This window comes from Pleurodeles waltl, chromosome 3_1 (genome assembly GCF_031143425.1).
Source record: "Pleurodeles waltl isolate 20211129_DDA chromosome 3_1, aPleWal1.hap1.20221129, whole genome shotgun sequence".
Classification (NCBI taxonomy): Eukaryota; Metazoa; Chordata; class Amphibia; order Caudata; family Salamandridae; genus Pleurodeles; species Pleurodeles waltl.
Window position 1 is genome coordinate 681,138,702 of NC_090440.1, and position 15,490 is coordinate 681,154,191.

The 15,490-nt window shown below is 44.2% G+C and overlaps 1 protein-coding gene across 2 annotated transcripts in view; it reads left to right on the plus strand.

The window, feature by feature from the left end:
- Positions 1-15,490, plus strand: part of KCNQ4 (potassium voltage-gated channel subfamily Q member 4) — an 861,160-nt gene that overhangs the window by 419,471 nt on the left and 426,199 nt on the right. For both annotated transcript variants that reach the window (XM_069223287.1, XM_069223288.1), the window contains exon 2: positions 5,649-5,739. In XM_069223287.1, coding sequence (XP_069079388.1) covers positions 5,649-5,739 — 91 coding nt within the window. The remainder of the gene's footprint in view (positions 1-5,648; positions 5,740-15,490) is intronic.

Consider the following 15,490-nt stretch of genomic DNA (forward strand, 5'->3'; position numbering starts at 1 on the left):
GAGACAACCTATTCGCTCTCCGCCCCGGCGTATTTTGTACTTTATCATCTGTCAGATGTGCATCGCGTGATGTGTCGATTCCTAGATGCCAGCCCTGTGGTACTTAAACATTAACGTCTTACTACAACCCTGCACGTGTGCAACATAGGGCTCGTGACACAGCAGAGTTTCTGCATGGATTTCAATACAGCTGATTTCTGTATATTTGCTAAAAAACTATAAATTCAATCTAAATATAACCTTACAGGATTCTGTCTGTGTTTTCGGTTTAACCCCACCGTATCATTTTCTATCACTGCTGACCGCACTTGTCAGGGATGCGCTACCTGATGGTTAAATCTATGCTTTGGCCAAATCTTTCTATTGACTGGTTGTAAAAATACTTCAGCAAACATGGTAGCTACAATAGTAGTTTTTGTCATGTAATAGACCTAAAAATAACCATTTTTGCTAATACTCTATTCCCTGGTGCTCTTTTTATCTAATTGAGCAGAATGAAAGGCTGAGTCTTTACTGCCAGGTCAATCCGATTTGGTAGACATTGAAACTCACTTTACAACCGATTACAAGTTAGGTAGGCACACAGCCACCCCACGGCGGCTGTTAACAGACCGCCACTGCGGCGGCATCCCGACCGCTGGATTCTGATGTTCCTGCGGGCTGGTGGTGTGTTGGTGTCGCAGTCCTGGCGGTGGCATGTTTTGGCTCCAGTAAAAGCCTGAAGCCAATGCCAGCCATGCTGTGGTGGGTGTCGACAGCCAGTCGGGCGCACTGTGTTCCTAGCAAGTGACACAGTGCATGCACTCAACCAGCCGGCACTTTGGGGGAGGGGGCATCTAATGAGCTGCAGCTCACTTTTCGGGAGGGTACAGTAACCCAAGGCAATTGTTATGCCCCTTTCTCTGCCTTACCATTGACCTTCAACCGGTGGGGACCCTGCTAGGTGAATGTCAGTGGTAAGGCAGGTCCTGATCAGTCCAGAGGTGGTTGATGTGGGCCCGCCTCCATGGGCCGCCTCTGCTGCCACCACCGCTGCAGTAGCAGTAATGTTGGCGGTGGCCGCGGTCCTGAAGCGATGTCACCACCTAGCTTCTGATTGGGCTGTCGGACTGCCAAGGAGGCAGTGATCTGACCGCTGAAAACTCGACTGCAGAATAGTGCCCGCCTAACTCGTAATCAGGCCCTAAGCTACTACAAACTGCTTTATGTAAACTGCAAACACAGCACACTGTCTTGGGCATTTGCTTTATTGAGTTTACTTTTATATACTGCATCCTAGCCCAACAAGAGAGTTAGTGAGTTTTACATGATAACAGCAATATAGAAACTAGTTTCCCTCCACCATACCAAGAACATTTCAATTACATGGATGGGAAACGGTAAAAAAGAAGAGGGTTCAGGAAGGGACAGAAGAAACTAAGAAAGAATAATTTGAACAGTCAGAATTTCAGTCTAGTGAATCTTAAGGCTCACAAGGTGAAGGAAAAGTGTCACGTGAATAGGGTGACCAGGCTTCCCGCATTTGTCAGGATAGTCCTGGTTTTTCACCAGCTGTCCCGACATATTTCAGCAAATTTGGCTCATATGCTGGTTTTTAGAGGCAGTCGACTGCAAACAGAGAGGCACTTTTTTAGGCGTTCTAAAAGCAGCTGTTATAATAATTACCTGGTATGATGCTGGTTTTAAAAATTGCATTTATTTATTTTCTTACTGCCACTTCTGTGTTCCTATATTGATGAGAGGTGTCATTCCACGCCTGTGTGTTGATGTAAAATTGTAGTCCATCTTCTATTTTTGCAAAATGTCCAGGTTTTAGGTTCTTAAGATCTGGTCACCTTACACGTGAACCACACGTGCCTTGTGATTATTTGTGCAAGAAAGTGAATGAACAGGAGAGTTTTCTGTTATTTTAAAACAGATTTCCTCTACACTTGAGCTCTTTGAAAAGGGAGTTCCACAGCGTTCGTTTCGCCCCTGAAAAGTTTGTGATGAGACTGGATGAAAAACTTAGCCTCATACTTATACGTTTTTAGCGCCGCATTTTAGTCGTTTTTTGACGCAAAATTGGCGTAAATTTACAAAATACAATTGCATTTTGTAAGTTTGCGCTGCTTTTGCATCCAAAAATGACGCAAATGCGGCACTAAAAAGTATAAATATGGGCCTTAATTTATTTTTGTCTACTCCCAAATGATAGTCACTCCTCACTTGGTTCATTGGCCAGAGATCCTCTTGGGTGATCCGTGGCGTGCTTAAGATGAATCGCCTTGGAAACGAGACAACCAATCTGAATTTTATTTGAGCATCAATTGAAAACCACTGGAGCTCTTTCGCCACAGGAACGATGTTGTCCAACTTTTTTTTGTATCGAAATAGCATTCTTGTGGTTTAAGGCAGCATGGCTTTGCGGGGTGACGTGTGCTTTGTGAGCGGGATCGATGCTGCATTTCAAAGTACAAGACTGATGGAAGTCTTTTGGTTTTAGAATGGCTTACATTGTAATGGCTTTAATTTTAATTATATTTTACTTTTGGTTCTCATCGTGTAATTGAATGGTGTGATGAAACTGTTTGGGATAAAAAAAATGCCAGAGAATAGTGTCACATCTGTAGGTCACATATTTAAATTTGGCAGGACTAGCTTTGCTTTTTACCATTCCGACGTTAATGAACAGAGCGACATACTGTTTGGTTGATGAAGGCATTATCACCGGTAAGCTTTTGACCACTGTAAAACCACAAATAAATAAAAGTATTTATTTACTTATTTATTTAACATATTTAGGGTGTTGGGTATGTATACTTCCGGGTTTCAGGTTGCGTAGAACGTGACGCACAATAACAGGTACTTTAAATTGAGCCAGGCCTAGTTCTGACCCTTGGAGCTGTTGTCAAAGGTTCTAAGGCCGAAGTTGGCCAAATCTGTTTTCCAAGAAGCCGCACGCCATCCCTATCTGTTACTAACCTGAGCAGCTCCATTGATCCCCTCCCCCAAAGCTGACCACGTGCAAAAGGCCTCTGCACAGCATTTTTCTGTCAGGTGATGAGACTCCCTGCGGCAGCGTACCCCAGGGCCCCCCCAGTGGTGCGCAGTCATCATTAATATTACTGCGCTCATCTCAGAGGCTTTTCCCACTGGAGGTGCTGAAATGAGAAACATCTTGTAGCGTTTAACTCTTATTTGTGCAGCAGGGCATGAGCACGTGCCTTCTCATAAGGTAATACTAAAAAGGTGCTGGACAGGGAGAGAAGCATATTGTCTGTGAGAAGATGCTCGATCTCTGTGCTTGAAATGGAAATATACAAATGCATGTTTTCTCTGTCCTATCTGTTTACTGTCTAAAAGTAAAAAGAACAGTTGATGGACGAAGGAATGCTAAACAAATCAAACATTTTCCCCCAGTCACAAATATGAGTGAAATCCATTGTTTTTTGCTCACAATGCCATCCCAATTTCGACCCAGCCTTATGCAAATCAGTCTTGGCCCCGCGCCCCATGGGAAGTGTAATATCTGATGTACCTCCAACCGGAGAAACAGCAGCATAAAGGCAAGAATTGCCAGAGAATTATACTTCCATAAAAAATGAAGTTTGAAAACATATACTGCTTTGCAGGCAAAGTTGTGCTTCTTCTCTGTCTTTCACCTTCCTTGCCTGTGACTTTTGGAGTCCTTGCTGGTTACTTTTACATCTAGACCTCTGAAAATACTCGCAGGTAAGTTTAAAAAAAATTCTGCCGGATAATTTCTTAATTCCCCACATTCTCTATCTACTTTTTTTATTTATTTTTTATTTACCAACGCCAATTATAAATTGAGTTTTGACTCATAGAAAGGCACTCGTACACACACTCTCACTGAAAAGGAATTCACGCTCCCAGAGAAAAAAACACACACGTAGGATTTGAAACAGTGAAGGGTTAAGGAAACGTTGGTGGGTTTAAACACCACCAGAAAGAAAAGGAATATTAGAGACTCAGGATGTAATATTCAGAAACTTAACCCTGCGCTGGTTCTTTCAGATTGCAGCCCTGGAGTCACTCCGGTTATAAGAATTGTGGGTGCATCAAAAGGTTAAATTATGGAGTCATCTCTGTCCTCATGTTCTAGGTGATGGATGATGTCTTTGCTGAGAACCTTTCTAGGAGTCAGAGGAACATACTGATGGTAGACAAAAAGTAACTGTTAAATGAAAATAAGCTGAAACAAATAAAGTGGTCTTAATTAGTAAATGCTGATGATCAAGTGGCATGCACTTTGCTGGCAAGAGACCCCAGTTGAGTCTTATCTCTTTGAGTCCTGGGTTTTTAACCGACGGTAGTTTGGATTCAACAAATCTGCTGTGATGCAAGCATTTTCAGAGCCTTAAGCAAATTCACATTGTACCTTTTGTCGTAGTATTTCTCATAATAACAAGGCGTTTTAGGCTATGTGTTGCAGTTTTGCACCCCCTCCTGTTTATTTGTGATAATAATGTTAAGTTGCTGCCTATGACAACCTTAATGTAGATCCTGCCCATTAAACCCTGATTGTTGCTGTGTATTCAAATTGCAGCTCTAAATACAAGCAGCTGTTGTTTGCGCCATGTGTGTTTTTTATACGTGCTATTTTTTAGCAGGTAATGTCTCTTAGAGTTAAAAAATAATGCAAGAGTTAATTTTGCACTGAATAAAGATTTGTATTTCACACATAATTGCGCGTAGTTTCACATACATTGCCCTGGTGCCACTGAGCCTGCTGCACTAGTGAAAGTTAGGCCACTGCATAGTATGCTCTCTAACACACCAAAACCACCGTATGTCTCCATTATGTTTCCCTGTGACATCATAATACCCAGGTGTCCATAGGTATGGATAGGCATTTCAGCTTTATGAATCATGATAAAGTAACTCAGTGTCCTGGAGTTAATGGGATCAGGCAGAGCACACACCCAAAACACTAAGGAAAAGCCATTTCAAATCTCCTGTATTACTGTGAGCAGCAGCACCTGGTTTTCACATGGCATTAAATCCATGCGTCTCTGAATGTGGATCGTTTTTTAACCTTTGGACATGAGATGAAGTATCTTCATGTCACTAGGTACTGGTTGAAGTAGGTGGAGAATGTACCAATATCTCCTGCTCATGACCCCCTTTAGTCCTACCTCTATGTCACTGACACGGCTTCTATGACGAGTCTTGTCTTGTTCCAAACATGACCTCATAGTTACACATTGCTACGTGCAGGTTGCTCAGTAGCAACACAGTATAATGCCAAGCTGGTCACATCCGAGAGGGTCCACACAACTGCCGGGTGTCAAAGGGAATGGAATATAGTTTTGCTTATCCCTTAACTCCAGCTAACTTCAGAGACTAGCCCGGCAGGACAAAGGCCTAATTTGGTGGCAGAATTCTGGGGTATTTCTGTTTGGAAAATTCTGACATGAGGTCACCCTTGGCAAAGGAGTCCAGGCTTGATCACACGATCCTTGTGCATTGATGACTCTAACATGAGGTCACCCATTAGCCACAGAGTTCACACCTGATTGCGGGATCTCAGGATGCATGTACTTGGATGACCCTGACTTTAGGTCACGGCCTTCTCTGGCCACAGAGCATTCCACAAGTTTCTTTCTCCTAATCTAACCTTTCCTTTCCTTTTTCCTCCTCAGATTCATCTTGGTCTTCAGTTGCCTGGTGCTGTCCGTATTCTCCACCATCCCAGAACATCAAAACCTGGCCAACGAGGGACTCTTCATACTGGTAAGGAAGAATGGTTAATTTGTGTTCATTATCGCCCATCCACACACATGAAAACCTGAACACCACCTGGCACAGAGGAAGGAGGTGTGTCTGTTGCTCCTTGGAGTCCATTACACAAAACCAAGGTTGGACTACACACATACCCAATGGAGGTGGTCATAGAGTAGGATCGTTTAGTGTAGGTCCAGGAGTTCAAGACTCCTGACAGACCTTTGAGATAACCAGTATGATTAGAATCATTATGGTCTGGTGTGACAGTGCAGTTTTCGCCAGGCAATTATGTGAAAATCACAGAGAGGGGCTTTGGCTCTGCCCACATGTTGAGACCCAGGAGTACATGTTTTGATTGGACCTAAATTGCTTGCCTTCCACACAGCTTGGATCACTTTGCTTATTTAGCCAGCTGCCTGAGCTCGAACTTTCAGGGGCACACACATGACATTGAAACTTACAAAAGTGTCTCAGATAGCTAGATAATTTATGGTGTTTTCCTCTGACAGCAGCACAGACGGGAGGAGGGCAGTCACTAACCTTCATGGGTTTTTAGGTCTGCCTTGACAGTTCAACTATCCCGACCTTTTAACCTACACCAGTATTCTCCTACAGTTCTTCGCTTCAACACAAATACAGATCCATTCCCTTGCTATGTACTTCTAACTTTCCACATTACCATCAATATTCCTTCAGTGCCAGACCTATTGGCATTGGCAATGATTATCTTGTTTAGCTTCACTCTACCTCAATAGGCTGAGCATCTGGCATGGATTTGGTGCTCCTGGGCCAAAGTTGGTCTCAACATTTATAGAGAATTGAAAAACAAATCTCAAATATTCTCCAGACCCAAACACTGTCCAAGAATCTGTCCAAAACTGCTTGGCAAGAACTCTTCAATTCCACAGGAGGACCTGACCCTAGGACATCCTGGCTGCCCCTTTGTAAAGCTGTTGTGGCTGGGACAGTGAGCCTGAGGTGAGAGAAAGCCTTATATCCGACAGACATTTTGCCAAACCTTCTGGCCTGTAGACAGACAAGTCCTCCACTAGACTACTGTGCTGTGGGAGCAGGAATCGGGTAGGGAACATGACACTTTCACGCAATGCACTGATTGCACACTTTCCCAAGGGTTTACTCCTTATTGAAAGCAAGTTTATTTTTCTTGCCCACTTGTTATTGGTTGTTCCGGAGGGAACCCTCTCTAAAGGGCCTGATTTAGATCTTGACGGATGAAATAGGCCATCACGAACGTGACAGATAATCCCATCCACCATATTATAATCTCTATAGAATATAATGGGATCGTAATATGGCAGACGGGATATATGTCACATTTGTAATGGATTATTCCCCTCTTGTACAGTGCCATTGCATAGTGACGTGCTGAAATACAACATAAAACTGTGCAACTAGCGGTTAAAGTCACATTTGAGTACCTAATTGTGTATGCTGGTATCGATAATAGTGCGGGCTACTCCTGCCGGAGGGCAGGGGGGGAGGGGAGGCACATCTGTCATGCATGCAAGCTGTGGAGCCAGGGCCGAGGTTGGGGGGCGGAGGGGCGCGTAGTGCCGCAGTGTGGCGAGCGAATCAAGATAAAAGTTCCATGGGGCCGCTGTAGTGGGAGAAGCACCTTTAAGAATTACGTTGTTGCGCTGTGGGAGGGTACAAGGGTCTCAAAGCTAAGTGAGTGGAGAACAGTGAGGGGCTGCATGGTGTAGAGATTTAACGGGGGGATAGCACACTGGCACCAACTAGCTCAGGGGGTTATGTGTCGTCCCTGGCTTCTATGCCTACCATAAAGATATCCCAGAATTCAGCACCGCCCTGTATCAGACCCTTGAGTTGTAATTGGTGCAGCATCTGGGCCTCAGCTTGCGAGCTGCGGTGCAGGTCGCGGAGCCAGGCAGTGTGTGGGGGAGCATGTGGGGCCTTCCAGTGCGTGGCGATCAGGTGCTTGAAGACAACAAATGCTAGTTCTATGAATCTGTGAAGATGTTTGTCATCCTTAGCACGATGACATATGCTGAGTAAACAGGATTCCGGAGTGGGTGTAAGAGTGTGGGTTGCGATGTCTGCTGTAGTATCAGTATTTCGTTTCCAAGCCGTGTTTATTGAGTGGCAACTCCAGACCATGTGGTAAAAGTCTGCTGCTGGGGTGGCACATCTAGGGCATACTGGGTTTGTGTTCGGATATATTTTTTTGTGTTTCCTCTGGTAAGGATTGCAGTGAGCAGAAGGGATACACGTGGCTCAACGCTGCCGAGCCTCCATAAATTGTTAAGGAGCCTTTTAGTGGCACTGTATGTCAAAAAGGCCCCTGGGTGCATGATCCCTGTGGCCACAAGTTCTACGAAGGTGCGCATAGTGGAGCTTGAGTAATAATCTGCCACGTTTAATGTACTTATGTTGCGCATATCGTGATGTAGTGAGAGTGCTTGGATTCCCGGTAATTGGGTCAGTGGCAACAAGGGAGAGTAAGGAGGTGAGGGGGACTTGCCTTGAACGTATCTGCGCCAGCAGAATCTGGCTGGTTCCAGAAGTATGGGCTTTATCGGCAGGCAGAGAGGACCAGGGAGTAGTGACGTTAGGATTGTTTGTGGTGCTGTGTATGCATGCAGCGCTTTGCTTTCTGGAGATGGAGGTTCGCTTAACCATGTAGTTAGCCAGAGCAACTTAGCCGCAGCGTAGTATAGTTTGAAGTTTGGCATGCCCAATCCACCAGCTTCTTGCGGGTATTGTGTTATCGATAGTGCTACTCTGCGCCTGTCTTTGCCCCAGAGCAGGTCGGTCAGTAGTGAGTGCAGCTTGTGAAAGAATGAGCATGGCAGGAGTAACGGGAGGGCGGTGAAATAGTATAGGTACCTACGGAGGATGAGCATTTTGGCAATGGCTACCCGACCCATAGGGGATAGGGGAAGTGAGCTCCAGAACGCCAACGAGCTTCAGGTGGATCTGAGTACTCTGTCGAAGTTGCCCTCTTTCAGGTCAGCTATGGAGTGGTAAATTTGTAGGCCTAGGTATTTAAAAGTTGTGTGTGTCCATGGTAGCTGATATTGCGGCAATGCATGTGAGATTTGTTTGGTATGGGAGTGAGAGGGAAGATACTTGATTTGGACCAGTTAATACGTAAACCAGAGACGAGTGCGAAGGAGTCCAGTATTGACATCAGCTCTGCCATGGAAGTGGTGTGGTTGCGCAGGTATATAAGGGCATCATCTGCATATAAGGATAGGATGTGATGTGTGTTGAATTCCGAGATGCCCCATGTGTGGGCGTAGCTGCGGAGCTTGATTGCTAATGGTTCCAATGGCTATTGTGAATAGTAAGGGGGATAGTGAACACCCTTGTCTGGTGCCTCTGCCTATATGGAGTGCATCAGAAATAACTTGTCCTGTTTTGACTCGAGCTGTGGGTTTGGAATAAAGCATTTTAATCTAATTGATGAAGCCGTGTCCAAAGCCAAGCGCTTTGAGTGTGCGCATGAGGAAGTCCCAGCTCAGCATGTCAAACGCTCTTTCTATGTCTAGGGAGATGGCCACCGCTTCTGCCTCTGTAACGTTATGCATCATATGGATTAATCTTCTGATATTTAAAAAGGTACTTCTCCGCGGGATGAATCCAGACTGATCAGGGTGTATTAAATTTGATAGGTAGGGGAGTAACCTATTAGCCAAATGTTTTTCTAGTAGTTTGCAGACTGAATTCAGTAGGAAGAGAGGTCTATATGATTAAACATCAAGAGGGTCACAGCCCGACTTTGGGAGAACGACTATCAGGGCTTCGCGCATGGAGTCAGGCAATTGTAGTTTATTACGCATTTCATTGAACACCACTATAAGTGGTTGTAGGAGATGAATAGCATGGGAGTTAAAATACTCTACCGGTAAGCTGTCCGAGCCAGGGGTTTTGCTGCGTGCCATTTGTGATAGAGCTAGGCGTAGTTCTTCTAAAGTAATGGGGCCGTCTAGTGTGTCTGCATTGTCAATAATGGGTTGGTTTTGGGGAACTAATGACAGAATTTCAGATAGTTGCTGATCGGTTGGGGGGAGGAGGCATGTATAAGGTTCGATAATATGTAAAAAAGGCCTTGTTAATTCCCACCTGGGTGTTGGTAATGTTACATGAATTCAACCATATCACACATATAGGCGAGGGTTGCGTAGGTTGGCAAATCAGCCATGCTAACAGCCTGCCTGACCTATCTCCCTCAGCATGTTGTTGAGCCATGTAGTGTCTGTAATTGTGCTTACATAGCGTGGTGTCTGCCTCCCTGTATTCAGCTCTTAGTGAGTTTAGTTGCGCTAATGTAGGCTCATTCCTGGAGACCTCTACCTCCACTTTACAAAGTTTAATCTCCAGTGCTTGTAGCTCTTTGGTGAGTGTCTTTCTTACTCCTACTGTGGCTGCGAGGCAGTATCCACGTATCATTACCTTGTGGGTGTCCCACTCAATAGCGCGAGATGAGGTTGTGTTTTTATTCAAGGAGAAATAGTCTGACAGGCACTTAGACAATTCCGCATGGAAGGGGGTCTGTGAGAGCTTCTATCTGTAGTTGCCATGTTGGAATGCGAGTGTGTGTGCGGCCCCAATCCAAGGTAGTGTACAGTGGGTTTTGGTCAGAGATAGAGCGGGCTAGATACTCGGTTGTGCTTACTTTCTGGATTATGGCTGTGGATGCTAAAAACATGTCTATTCTGGTGTGTAATGAAAAAATCTCGATACACTGTTCCAAAACACTGGGCTCAAGAAGAACCCCAGATGGTGACACGAAGCCAAGGGAAGAACCTACCAACTCGGACCCAGTAGTAAACTTGTCATCCAGAACACTTAGGGGGTCATTCCGACCCCGGCGTGCGACAGGCACCGCCCGCCGGGCGGAAACCGCCAAAAGACCGCACCGCGGTCAAATGACCGCGGGGGTCATTACAACTTTCTCGCTGGGCCGGCGGGCGATCTCCAAAAGATCGCCCGCCAGCCCAGCGGGAAAGCCCCTGCAAAGAGGAAGCTGGCTCCGAATGGAGCCGGCGGATTTGCAGGGGTGCGACGGGTGCAGTGGCACCCGTCGCGATTTTCAGTGTCTGCAAAGCAGACATTGAAAATCTTCATGGGGCCCTGTTAGGGGGCCCCTGCACTGCCCATGCTGCTGGCATGGGCAGTGCAGGGGCCCCCAGGGGCCCCACGACACCCGTTCCCGCCAGCCTCTTCCTGGCGGTGTAAACCGCCAGGAACAGGCTGGTGGGAAGGGGGTCGTAATCCCCATGGCGGCGCTGTAAGCAGCGCCACCATGGAGGATTCCCTGGGCCAGGGGAAAACTGGCGGGAAACCGCCAGTTCCCCTTTTCTGACCGCGGCTTTACCGCTGCGGTCAGAATGGCCCGGGAAGCACCACCAGCCTGTTGGCGGTGCTTCCTCTGCCCTCCACCCTGGCGGTTTGAAACCGCCAGGGTCGGAATGAGGGCCTTAGTCTCGATGAGACTAGGGCCCTCAATAGAGGCTTGGGCTTTGTACCCACTCCCAAAGAGGATTTCTTTCGCCTCCATTGCGAGATGCCTCAATTTTTCAGAAAAATCAGACTCCAGTTTTTCTTTAAGGACGGACCCATTGACAATCAACCTGAGGATTTAGGCCTAAAAAAACCGCCAAAGTTTATGCCCCCTGCTACGTCAATGCCTTGCGAAGTCTTGGCATTTGAGAAAGCGGTGTTGAGTGATCTTTCTAAACTTCAACCAAGACGGAGCTTTGTTAATATACCCAATAGAGAAAGGGACGCCCTTAAATCATTGGCACTCGATACTAACATTGTGATCAAATCAGCAGATAAGGGAGGCGCAATAGTTGTGATGAATACAGTATATTATAGACAAGAATGTTTACGTCTACTAGGAGATCCCACCTATTATGTTCAGATCACTCGAGATCCTACTGAGAGATTACAATCTGAGATACGAGGGATGATAGAAGAGGCTTCCAGCAACGCATGGATCTCTCAAAAAGAAGCAGACTTCTTGGTTACCAAGGATCCCCGTATTCCTTACTTTTACTGCCTCCCCAAGATCCATAAAGGGAGGTTTCCTCCCCCTGGTCGCCCAATAGTGTTGGGGATTGGTTCTGTTCTTGAACCCTTGTCTATTTTTTGCGTCCATTTTCTGCAACCAATTGTACGAGAGTCAGCTACTTACCTGAAGGATACTAAAGATGTCCTCAAGCTGATAGATTCGATCAACTCTCCTGTGTATGAACATGCTCTACTCACTTTGGATGTGTAAGCACTATACACTAAAATTCCCCAAGAGGCTACACTGAAAGTAGTAGAGATGGCCCTTCTTTCTACTAGTTCTGAGGCAGTCACTCCTGTTCACTTTATAATGCACTGTGCCAATCTTGCCATGAAAGAAAATTATTTTCAATTCGAAGAACTTACTTTCCATCAGATTCGAGGTACATCGATGGGGAGTACCTTTGCCCCTAGTTTAGCCTGTTTATACATGTATGACTTTGAGAAGCAATTTATACTGCCGCACCCTAACCCGTTCTTTGGTAACATCAAATTGTGGCGACGGCTTATAGATGATATCCTGATCATCTGGCATGGTCCGCTCTCTGAGGTAGACGTTTTCACCTCATGGATTAATAGTTTAGATCCCTTTTTGAGTTTCACCTCCTCGGTTTCCACCGCTCAGATCCCTTTTCTGGATCTATTGATTACCATAGATGATGGTAAACTCAAAGGTACATAGTGCGGCACACCTAACATAAACTTGTTATAAATAATCAGTAGGTGATTAGAAAGAGTCAAGCATCAACTTTTAATGTATGTTTGAAAAGTCCATTCTTATTCAGTGCTTTGAATAGTTATTACTCATAGGTGTACACATGTCTCCATAATGGTACAACTCAAGCCGTGTTTGACAACACCTCCATAATGGTACAACTCAAGCCAACACGTGTTTCGTCATGGGAAAACCTCCATCCAATCCCAAACGACTTCTTCAGGGCTAAAATTGTAAATATATTCATTGAGTTAGTAACCAAAATACTAGATCTTAGTCTTTGAAAGTATCAAAAGAGAGATTTAGTACAAAACTCCAATTAGAGCCCAAACAAAATGGCCGAAGTTTTAACTGCATAGTGTCTCGTGTCTTACAGAAATATCCCAAAAAAAGGGTGGAATGAGAACCGAGGAAATAGAAATAGGTTTAGCTACCCGCAGGTACATAAAACGTGTGTATAAAGCTGAAAAACAAACTATATGGTCGATAGAATAACAAACACTAGCGTGCACTAGCCACAAGCTCAAATATTCATGTGAGAGAACACCACTGTGTATATTATCATGCAACAAACTATGGAAGTCATACCTCCCAATCCTCAAAAGGTTGACCCACTTCAACCGTCATCAAACAAAGTCCATGAGATACGAACTGGTAAGTAAGTAGTGGACTGGGATCCTATAGTCAGTGTATGCACACGTTCAAGACTAAATAATGCGACATGAAAAAAACAAAGAATAATGCTATTAATGCCTCCTTGCTCAAGAAATGCTCAAGGTAAAAGTGAGTTTACAATGCTACATTTAAAATTACCTATTATCACAAGGTTTATGTCCTCCAAGGTACGATTTCACATATCAATACAGGTATCGGATCCATGAATCAGTGAATATCAGGTACACCAGCCTTTGTTAGACCTCCAGATCTAGTGTGAAATCAAACAAAATAAATACAAATACATAGCAAACATCTTACAGTAGTCTGAACACCACGTTAAGAAATAATGTTGAACCAAGAACGATCTCCAAATATCTCATAATACTGAATTCTGGTCTAAATACGTATAAAAAGCACATCCTAAGTGTTGAAACATCACTTGAACTAAATCATAAGTAAAGGCTATTAGGCTGCCGAAGAAAATCCTTATCAAAAACAATACAGGACCAAAAAACGGGTCTTCCATCATACAAAACAAATATCTTAATGCAATAACCACAGAAACACCGGTACTCACCGCATCCGAAATGGAACCAAAATACGCTCCACAAATCAACATGAAAGGAAACAGAGAGATGCGAGTACGCAACTCCCAACGCGGTAAGATACAGAAACACGCGAGTACGCAACTCCTGAGTCTAGCGTCTGGGACCCGGAAGTCGAGATGTACAGGATATCATGAAAATGGAAAATGGACTAACGGAAAACACGCAAGCAACAACATAAAATTGAAAAACAGACTTTCATTGATTGTAAAAATCGGAGTCACCTCATAATAAGGCAGGGGAGAACACTATTATTTACCGGCTGTGCTAACATGGTTAGACCATAACTAAGGAATCTAAAAAGCCAAAAAAATATAATAACAAAGTGCACTTAAATGAAAGCCATTTCTTAAGAAATATAAAGTTTAAGCAAGATGACAATCCAAAGCGCCCCTACGAGTGGAAAATACACAATAAACCCACATTAGGGAAGCCAACCTAGGCTCTGAACTGGGATTCTGAAAACAACAACCATAGCTCCATTCATCCTAAACTCGTTATTTTATGTATAACCATCCAAACCCTAATGTCCCTGTACAAAGGGCAATTGGGCTAAATCAACAAATAAAATCAAACCAACACATAAATGGTCCCTCTTCATCGGGTCAGTGCTCTAAAATTTGAAGAAACCAAAAGATATATTCTTCTGATGTTGGAACCAGAATAAGATAGTATCCAACTTATCCCAACTGTATAAGATTAGACAAAGTATAATAAAAACCCTCCCGACTTTGTTGAAGGATTTTGATTCATAACTCAATGTTGAAACCCCATTGGAAATGGGAGACAGATATAAACCATTCAACACCTCCTATTTGGACAAAGAAAACAGATGACAGTAATAATGAATGGTTAAGTTAACCTGAAATATCATTGATACATAGGCAACCTCTTTAATCTACAAGAAAGAATTTCAACTCCCTGTCAGAGTTGAGACCAGATTCCACGGTCCTCAATCTCATGATCCAGAGTGCCTCTCTTTGGCGCAGGGCTAGTTCTCTATTGCCGCCCCTTGGATCTTTGGGGATGTGTTCTAGCCCCAAAAATTCAAAACTCTTATGATTGGTCTGTGAGTTACAGTTCATTATGTGTGTCACTACATGTATTGGATATTTCATGTCAACATTGTTAAGCGCTCTCACATGTTCACTAATTCTGATCTTGAGTGCACGAATTGTACTACCAACATAAATCTTCAGGCATTTGCACCGTATGATATATACAACAAAGGTAGTGTTACAGTTAATCATTGAACAAATCTTAAATTGTATTCTCACATCCGAGAATTCTTTCATATTGTGACAAGCCCAGCGGCATACTCCACAGGCTCCGCATCTAAAAAAACGACCATTTTTGTAGAGAGCCATGTTGTCTCAGGAGGATTGGCAGTAAAACTGGGACTCAATATGCTTTTTAAGTTTCTGCCCCTCCGAAATGCTACTGGTATTCTTTCTGGTAACATATCTCTCAGTGATTCGTGTTGGGACAATTAACTCCAATGTTTATTCATGCATTTTTGTAGAATCAATGAAGCATCATTAAAATCTGTAATGAATCGAACTGTATTAGGTTGATCAGTCCTCTTAGTAGTGTTGTCCTTCTTTAGTGTGTCACATCTCTTTAAGCATTTAGCTTTGCGATGGGCCTTCTTAACCATCTTATTCGAGTAGCCCCGTGCTAGGAATCTTCTACCCATATCATCTAACTCATGGAAGAACTCTTC